The 8932-nt window shown below is 46.5% G+C and overlaps 1 protein-coding gene and 1 non-coding gene across 9 annotated transcripts; one reads left to right on the forward strand and one right to left on the reverse strand.

Annotated features, from left to right (window-relative positions):
- Window positions 1–475: 475 nt before the first annotated feature.
- Window positions 476–7763, reverse strand: PRMT5 (protein arginine methyltransferase 5). Of its 8 annotated transcripts, none has more exons than XM_069463365.1 (17): window positions 7447–7712; window positions 6733–6851; window positions 6339–6424; window positions 6018–6152; window positions 5512–5624; window positions 5319–5368; window positions 4941–5104; window positions 4337–4498; window positions 4087–4164; window positions 3934–3992; window positions 3724–3846; window positions 3462–3637; window positions 2744–2853; window positions 2396–2489; window positions 2107–2223; window positions 1834–1898; window positions 476–1009 (listed from the first exon to the last, which is right to left on the reverse strand). In XM_069463365.1, exons 1-17 carry the CDS (start codon window positions 7554–7556, stop codon window positions 857–859), a joined length of 1914 nt encoding a protein of 637 aa, XP_069319466.1. In that variant the 5' UTR covers window positions 7557–7712; the 3' UTR covers window positions 476–856. The 8 variants fall into 8 exon arrangements, with proteins under 8 accessions (XP_069319466.1, XP_069319417.1, XP_069319433.1 ...); XM_069463316.1 differs by having other exon boundaries at window positions 7365–7571; XM_069463323.1 differs by lacking the exon at window positions 7447–7712 and adding an exon at window positions 7720–7763 and having other exon boundaries at window positions 488–1009.
- A 149-nt stretch (window positions 7764–7912) lies between these two features.
- On the forward strand, window positions 7913–7985 carry TRNAR-ACG (transfer RNA arginine (anticodon ACG)). Its single transcript has one exon. It is a non-coding gene; the product is annotated as a tRNA-Arg (tRNA).
- The last annotated feature ends 947 nt before the right edge of the window (window positions 7986–8932 follow it).

Raw genomic sequence — 8932 nt, forward strand, 5'->3', positions numbered from 1 at the left:
GAGTTCCAGTTCTGATTTGGATACTAACACCATGTCATTGTATCAATTTAAAATTCCCTCTCTGTAAAATGGAAAATTGCATTAGAAGAGCTCCTAAGACTTCAAACTCTAATCCTGTGATTTTATTCAAAAAAAATAGGTGGATTCCTGTAGAGATGCCTGGAACTTGCAGTGCAGCAGCTCAAGAATGCAGAATGGAAGCTGACTTCACTCACTATTCCATCTTTCTTTCTCCAAGGCGGCAAACTTTATGCCTCCTCCCCAGAGAAATGCCTAACCACAGGTCGTAATGGACAAGAGCTCACTGTAGCTGATCAGAAAGGCCTATATGCTTAAGTCCCAGAGTCACCACTCAGCTTCCTAACTAGGGAAAACAGCTAGGCCCCTTTGGGTCCTACATTAGGATAAAGGCAGAGATCTGAACATGCCTGGGCTAAGTGATGTGTGGGAAAACAGTGGCAGAGAGAGGGGTTGAGCAGGAAAGGGCTATAACTTTATTTGTATTTCCTCATACATAAAACCATCAAACAAGAACAGAGAAGGCTGAGGAAGGGCTGAAAATTTGTTCCAACCACATGTTCTCTGGACTATTCCAGGGAGCTCTTGAGGCTGAGTGGGTAGCTTCAGATCCAGCACTAATTCCTCATGCCCTGGCCTGAGGTCTTCACAGGTTGGTGGCTTGAGCCCTGCAATTATTCTTATCCCTTGCCCACCTTGACATAAGGTAGGAAAGCAGATTGAAATGCTCCTATCTGATGGGCAAGAAGACTCATAGCCCATTGATGTATTGCACCTTCTGTGCTACTGGAGCAGAACCTGAATCTGCTTCTAAGGCTCTGGACACTTGCATGCAGGGCTAGAGGCCAATGGTGTATGAGCGGCCTGTGGGGTTATGAATAGCAGAACAGACTGGGGCTGTCACGGCCCACTCATACCAGACCTTCTTGGAATTGCTGCATCGCCAAAAACGCACACAGATGGTCTGGCCTTCACGCACCGTAATGGGCTGCTGTAAGAAGAAATACAGGAGGTTCAGGGTGGAGCTAATGAATTATATGTGGTGATGCATTAAGGTAAGTGTGGAGATAAAGTGATAAACATGACAGACTGTTCCAACCTTCATGAAACTTACTTGAAATCTATCAGAACACTCAATAATTGGACATTGGAACAAATAAAGCGTGGTAAGTGCTGTGAACACGTACAGGGTGCTATAAAAGAACCTATGAAAGGGAACACTAACCTAGTCTAGGAGGTCAGGTAAAGTTTATATGACAATATATATTTTGAAGGAGACCTGGAAGTTAAGTTAGCTATGTGAACAGATAGATGAGCAAAGAACTTTACAGGAAATGGAGAGTTCTAGGAGAAAGGTGTGAAAGCCTGAGGTAGGAAAGAAGGAGTACTAGAGGAACCAAAAGAAGGTCCATAGGGCTGAGGCAGTGTAAGCAATGGGACAATAGCTGAAAAGGCAGGCAAAAACTAGATTACACCAAGTCTTCTTAGCAATGTCTTAGATTTTGATTTTTATCCTAAGGGCATTGGGAAGGCATTGAAGAGTTTTAAGCAGCAGAAAGGTCAGATCATAATTAAATAAATAAAGGTGACTCTTGCTCAAGGTTGAGAATGGACAGAAGAGTAGCCAGAGTAAACATGGAGAGGCCAGGTGGAAGGTCACTACAGATAATCCCAGTACCCTATCACCAGGATTCAAGAGCATGTGAGAGCAGAACATGGATCACAGCCACATATCTTCCCGAGAGAAGAAAAGAGGCAGAACACCAATGGCAAAAGTTACTCCTTAACCTACAGAGTCTTCAAGGTAATTCCTACCTTAATAGGGAAGAGGATGGGAAACCATGAAAACATCCCAGGAGAGTGAGTCTCTGGACGGATACCTGTGTGGACAAAAGAATGAAAAAATGGAAGTTTCCATGACTATGCATTTTGTCTACGTTTAGGAGGGTCTCTTCTGTGATCACAGAAACAGTCAAAGATCTCCACTCATTGACCCTGGGGTTCCCTTTGAATCGAAATGAAAATGTGTACATAAGCTGCCCTGGCAGCCCAACCTCATGCCTGCCATCCACTGCCACAGACACTCACTCAGAGTGATGTTCTGATAAAGCACAGTCTCAAAGTAGCCTGCAAAGCCATGCAGCACTGTGTTCACCTCCACAGGAAACTCCAAGGTACAGTAGCGGTTGTTGTCAATCATAGGATCTGTCAGAAAAGAACTGTGTGGGTGACAAGAGGCCAGAAGCTCTAGACAACTTGGTAAAGCATGAGCAAGACCCAGGAAGGGAAGCCTAAATAGATTTAGGACCGCAAGGGAAGAAAGCAGGAGGGTGAGCTCACACTCCTCCAGTCAGAGGATAGCCATACAGGAACCTACCTCTGTTGGGATGGCTGAAGGTGAAACAAGGCTGGGGTGCAGACAGCTGGTGGAAGTTGTGCAGCCGTACCACATAAGGCATCTCAAACTGGGCCTGTCCCAGGTGAGAGAGAGAGCAAGAGCTAGAAAATATAGGCAAGAGATACCTACTTCCCCAAGGAAAGAAGTTCAAGCCTAAAGGACGCAGAAAAAGATTACAAAAGCATAGTTATACTTCAACCACTTTCCCCACCCCCAACTTCTCCTTCATCTCTTCATCGTCTCCAGTGGAAGAAAATAGTTGAAGCAAATACAGAAAAAGAGGAGGACTAAAGACTACCACTTCATTCCAGAAGAGTGGTTCTTTACCTCAGGATCACGGTCCTTTTCCCGACAGGCTCGGACCTCATTGTACAGCTTGGAGGAGGAGATGGGAGCCAGGAAGGAGGTGTATTCCCCAGGAATGCTCACGCCATCATCTGCAGAATAGGAGGGTCAAATTAGTTCCCAAGGGAGGGAAATAGTGTGTCTGTACTAAATGAAGGCTCAACTCTCCCATGTCAAAATAGACCAAGGCTGGCATGGACATGACAGGAAGAGGCAGATCCATGTCGCATTCCCTGGCCTGCCTGCCCCCAATTCCTGTCATGGGGGATTCTACTTCTAGGTTAAATTTATAGTCACACAAGATTAAAACTGAAGGAACTTAAGACAGTCTATCTGGTTAATCTGGTGGTTCTTAACTTTTGTGGTGTCAAAGGCCCACAAAAGGCCAGGGTTTGTATTATGTCAGCACAGGGAGTCCACTCCCCTCCTTTTACAGATCTGAACACTAGGGTTTGGAGAATGATTTTATTTGCTAAGGGCACAGAGGCAGTGTAGCAGCAGTGCTCAAACTCTTACGATCCAGAGATCAGCCTGGGAAATACAGTGAGACCCCATGTGAAGAAAAAAAAAAACAAAAAAAAAACCAACCTCATATGATCTGACCTAAGTCCAACCCACTTTCCCCTAAACCCTGTAACCTCCTCCCAGGTTGCTGCCCCACCCACCATTACCCTCCACAAATACTCAAACCTGGAGGCACCTTTTAGGAAGTGCTGGGCTCCATCCAGGCACTCAGGTGACAGTTCATTGTCTGCGAAGGAACCCAGAAGCTCACTGACAATGATGTCTGCTTTCTCTGGAGCCACCCATTCCCTCATGTCTGATGAGACTACTGTCACCTGGCTTCCCCATTCTTCAAACTGCCAGTTCTCTAGCCTGAAACAGAGACGATAAGGTAAGGAGAGATGTTAAAGAAATTTGGCAACTGGGAGAAACTTCTCAGCAAGCAGGTTGCTACTCACGTAACCACAGCATTTGGGTTCTTCTCCACAGCGTACAGCTTTATCCGCCTGTCAGCCTGCTTGGCTGCCCGCAGGGAAGCATTCACCAGGGGACCCCGACCTGCTCCCAGCACCATCAGTACCCTAAGAAAGAAAGGGGAAATGTCAAGCAGACTCAGCATATAGAGAAGTAGGCATGCAAATCCCTAGGATAGAGGGGAAAGCACTCACTGGACATTGGTATCCTTTTCCTCTTCTGATACTCGGTCTAGCAGACATTTATAGATGGCCTGGGGGAGGGAGAGAAGACCTCATGACTACAATCCCATCCTGCCCAGGTCATCCTGGCCCTGTGTTTTTACTGGCCTGGGCCCCACACTGTACCTGCTGGTACTGAGAGTATTTGATGGGGTCCTTTTCAAACACTTCATATGTCTGAGATTCCAGATTGTCCATCAGTGGCTGATGAATCAGAGGAAAAAGACAAAGTTAGCCAGTTTCTGGCAAAGGACAATGCACCAGAACATCAAAAACTTCCCATTGCCTCCTGAACTTTGTTAAGATTTGGGGGCACCTACTGTCAAGAGACATTTTCACCCCCCACCTTCCTCCTCTCAGTATACTCCAGACCTACCTGGAGCGGGGACTGCAGATAGTCTTCATAGCCCTTGGCAAAGAGTTCGTAGGCATTGGGTGGAGGGCGGTTCTGGCTTAAGTATTCCAAGTACTGGAGGTAGGAGCAGAACTCCTTCTCTGAGTGGTGGTTGGTGCCCGTGATGATAAACTGCACCTCCAGCTATGAGAGAAGTTGGACCATCAGGTACAGCCCTCAAACCAAGATTCTGGGATATTATGGTTTATAACCAAAGAGTCATAGCACAAAATAAGGCCCAGACCGACAGTTCCCTAGTGTCTGCCCCAATACTGACAAAAGCAGCACAAGCCTTCAGTAAACTTATAAAGCCCTCTTATGCCATATAAGCATCATCCTGGCTCAAAGAGTCCCATGAATCCTTGCTATAACTTCCTAAACGAAACCTTCTGTAAAGTTCTCAGGTCCAGTTCCTTTTGAAAGGTTTCTGGGGCTCCTAGTGACATTTCCCTTTTTGTTCTCAACCCCAACTTTGCTGAAATTGCTTTATAGAAACCAGAGAGGGAAAGTGTCAGCCCCACAAGAAAAAAGCATCATACACATGTGAATAAGGCTGGACCACCTTTAGAACCCTTCTACCACTCACCTTGAGGAGCCGGAAGATAAGCCTCTGGTGCATCTTAGACAGAACAGGAAATCCCTTCTTATTGGTCAGGAAAATGCTGGTAGGAAGAATGGCTGCTTTGATGGGCTCTCCAAGCCAACGATCAATGACATGATTAGATGGGAGGTCAGCACCAATTTCAAGAGCTACACAATGGAAGAGAAAGACCTGTCAACCACTGCCAGGCAAGAAGCCCTTTCTTGCTCCTTTGTGCGAGATGTGTTTACTTTTCTTCTTTAAGAGCAAGGCAGTTTAAAGCACAGGGCAAGTGGCAAAATTGCTAAGTAAACTTGAAACTCCTGAATCTTATTCATGGAGGTCAGAGAAAGGAGACCTATTCCAGGATCCTCATGGACTTACCCACTGCAATCCTCTTGCTGTAGTCACACAGAGTGCGGAAGTTGTGCCACCTATCCAGAGTCAAATACAGAAAAACAGAAAAATACAGTCAAATACACATGGCCTACCAATCACCATAGCTCAAGGAGACCTCCCTACAGGTTCCACCCTCACCCTAGCCCTTGCCCTGGTATAGCAGTAAAAGGAGACATACCACATCCATGTCTTCTCCTCTCCACTGTACTCCTCTGTGTGGGTAGTTGGTGCATTATCAATTATATCATCCCTCAGGTCTTCTGGTGCCACCAAGGGTACCCGCATCCAGAACTGCACAGGAACAGGTACCCTTTTAGAACTCTACTTTGAATTCATTGGATCTAAAAAGGTCCTCCCAATTAAAAAGATCTTGATCTGGACCTCAAGTGAATCCTTTTATATGCTTTTACTGATTTGTGGTTATGTATGTGTATATGTACCTTGTATATATTCTTACATAAATATCTGTCTTGTCTTTTATTTCAACTATAAGTTTCTGGAAATAATTATATATCCTCTATGTTTTGAAACTGTCTTCATACTACTTTTAGATGGGGAGCGTGGGAAATACTGATATTTTAATTCTGCCAAATACACCCTTTACTGAATGGCTAGGCACAAGAAGGTACTTAGGACAGCCCGACTACCATACTATGCAGCAGGAAAGGAGCCCCTTGACCATACCATGGAGGAGTGGTGGCCAGTGTGGATGTGGTTGGTCAAAACTCTGGCCAGGTTGGTGTTATCTTCCTGATTCAGGGGCAGCAGGAAAGCTGGAAGACCCAGATATGCACTAAAATTCAGCTCCTGTAACATGGCCTGGAATGGAGATCAAGAGGAAAAGGTTAAAAGCTAACAACCAAATAGCTTTAATTGGATTGTATCAGTTGATTTGTCTTTATTTACCAAGTTATTGGGTGGGGGGGGGGGGACCACTCTCTCCACCCAGCTTGGTTATAGACCTAATTTTTAGAAAGATCCAGCAGAGAGGTCAAACAGTCTTACCGCCTCAGAGTTCCTGCGGATCTTTTCCACTTTTGAATCTGGACGAATCCATGGAGAAAGCTTTCCCACAATTAGCGTATTCCAGTCTGCACTCCCCCACCCAAGAAAGACAAAAGATATATAAGGTTCAGCACTTTACTTGTTCAATTTCTAGTTCTTAGCAGGGAATCCAGAGTAGAGATGACAAAGGCTGTTTCTATACAGATATGGGACAGCCTGATACAGAGTAGGGAACTGAGGCTTTTAGCAAGTAAGCAAGGAGAAAACAATAAGTTATCTATATCCCAGGGACTAACCAATACTTCTAAGTAAGAAAAGGAGGAAAATGAAGGCTTTGATAAAGCATTAGTTGTTACTGCCTCTAATAATTAAGGGCATATGGGATGGTCCCTACCCCTTCCTGACAGCAGTAGGTCTGATCGTGTCTGGGGGCCAGGCCGATTCTTAGCAGGTTCCTGGGTGAACTCCCTCTTGAAACGCGGGTGGAAGACAGGCATGCAGAGGAAATCAAACCTACAACCGCGACAGACCCAGAATCATCATGTAAAGAGAGCAGGAGTGCCCAGAGATCCATGCAACTGGATTTACACTATCTTGACTTTCCACAGCCCTTTCAGCTGCCATCAGTCACCCCACTAGGCTGCTGAGTTTCAGCCCATCTTGGGGCATGTCACTTCCGCTGCACGGTGCCTTAATTTCTCCCTAAAGCACAGCCATGGAAAAGATGAATAAGGAGAAAAGATGGAAATCACGCCAGGTATTTTTTTCTACTATAGTGTCACTGGCTTTCCAGTACTGCCCATGCCTCCCCCCTAAAGATTAACCTCTTTTCTCCCTTACCCGCTAACACTTTCTTCCACTCCCAGACAATAATATCGACCTCCAGGGACCTTTTTGAGTTTACCCAACAACTCCCCTGACTTTTGGACTCAGTGATCACACGCTGGCATGTTTCTCATGTTCCCGAGCTCCTCCCCGCCAAGAAGTAATGGTTTCTCCCGCCCTCATGCTATCCGACCCCTTCACCCCTGCTTCTTCGAGACTAGTCTGCCCTTCTCTGTCCCCGAGTTCGGACCCCGCATTCCGCTAGTGGAGGTCCGGCCCTCACCCCTGCTTGGCCACGGCCCCTAGTGTGTCAGCTATTTCGGGGACGCAATTCAGGTCCCTCCCGCTGGACACGCGGCTCCCACCGGCACCCCCGACCGCCATCGCCGCCATCTTTTCCCTCGCGCTGTCCACGCCGGGATTCCTTGATACTAGCAGCCAATCGCAAAGCCGAAAAAGGACCCCAGAAGGCGGGACGAGTCGCCTTAACAACCAGAGCGTCTTCCACAGCTTCTGAGTAGGAGGAGGAGGAGTGGTGAGAAGTAGCTCTTCCTACCAATCCGCGGGCGGCACAGTGACGTACAGCGCTGTTACCGCAGATCCATCTATCTTAGGGTCTGGTTCGTGACGAACTTCAATCTCCCAGAATGCCTCGTGGTCCGCAGAATTCCGTTCAGAGACTACACCTCCCATGAAACCCTGCAGTATAACCTTGAAGTATTATCACTGAGGCAAGCACAATTGTCTCAGGGCCAGTGGCGCAATGGATAACGCGTCTGACTACGGATCAGAAGATTCCAGGTTCGACTCCTGGCTGGCTCGGTGGGACAGCCGCTCTTTTTGTGTAGCATCTTCTTGCAATATAAATGTTCGTAATTGACGTTTTATACTTTCTCTTTACTTTCAGTGTTTAAAGTTTCTTCATTATCTTCTCACGCTGTCATGTTTAGGTCTCAAGTTGATTGAGTCTTGCAGCCATGTTATGTCAGCTTTTCCCGTCTTTCTCTTCAGAGGTTTTTCTTGGGTCATTACTTAGGTCCATAAGAACATAGAAAACTGGGTTAATGGCTGGTGCTATCAGAATGGACTTTGTCGCCTATGTTTCATTTTTAAATACATTGTGGTAATTCAGCCACTAATTCCTAGTGATTCTCTGTCTTAAATGGTGTAAACATGTGTTAGAGAGACGGAAACGAGGGAAAAGAACGAAGCAAGAAAAGACCTAGGGAGGGAAATGGAAACAACCTGAAGGCAGGGAGCCAACTGGTGTTGAGGGCCCAGAAGTGAGGATGGAGAGGAGAACGCAATACAGGAGGCCCTATGCGGATGCGTTGACAGAAACTAGGGATGACTGGCAGGGGGCCATGAGAAACAGAAGTCAGGGGTGATGCCTAGGGTTCTGACCACTCAGGAACGAGATGAGAAATGAGAATTAGGGAGTCTCGGGGTTTGGGTTTGGTCATGCTGAATTGGACGTCTAGGGGGCGCTGTGTAATAGAAAGTTGGATGAACAGTGATTCCCAACCAGATTGGGAAGTCGCCAGAACAAAGCTATCTGAAAGCACTAGGAATGAATGAGATCACCATGGCCGTGGGGGGACAGAGCCCTAGGAAACATGGAAAGGGTGTGGACAGGATAAGCTCTGGGGAATCCTGGGTACAACCTAAGTGCCCCAAAAGGATGAAAGTCGGAAAACCAAAGAACAAAGATAATGCGCCATGAACCCTGAAGGGGTTGGATGTGCTTTTGTCTATTATTTTTTTTATCT

This window comes from Eulemur rufifrons, chromosome 2, assembly GCF_041146395.1.
Source record: "Eulemur rufifrons isolate Redbay chromosome 2, OSU_ERuf_1, whole genome shotgun sequence".
NCBI classification, from domain to species: domain Eukaryota; kingdom Metazoa; phylum Chordata; class Mammalia; order Primates; family Lemuridae; genus Eulemur; species Eulemur rufifrons.

Coding starts and splice junctions, on each gene's coding strand:
- PRMT5 (XM_069463365.1), bottom strand. CDS start 7,556: ATGGCGGCGATGGCGGTCGGGGGTGCCGGTGGGAGCCGCGTGTCCAGC. Junction 2,854..3,461: donor AGCCCAGCACTTCCTAAAAG/GTGCCTCCAGGT, acceptor CCTATTCTGCAG/ATGATGGCGTGAGCATTCCT. Junction 1,899..2,106: donor TTATCAGAACATCACTCTGA/GTGAGTGTCTGT, acceptor TTGTCCACACAG/GTATCCGTCCAGAGACTCAC.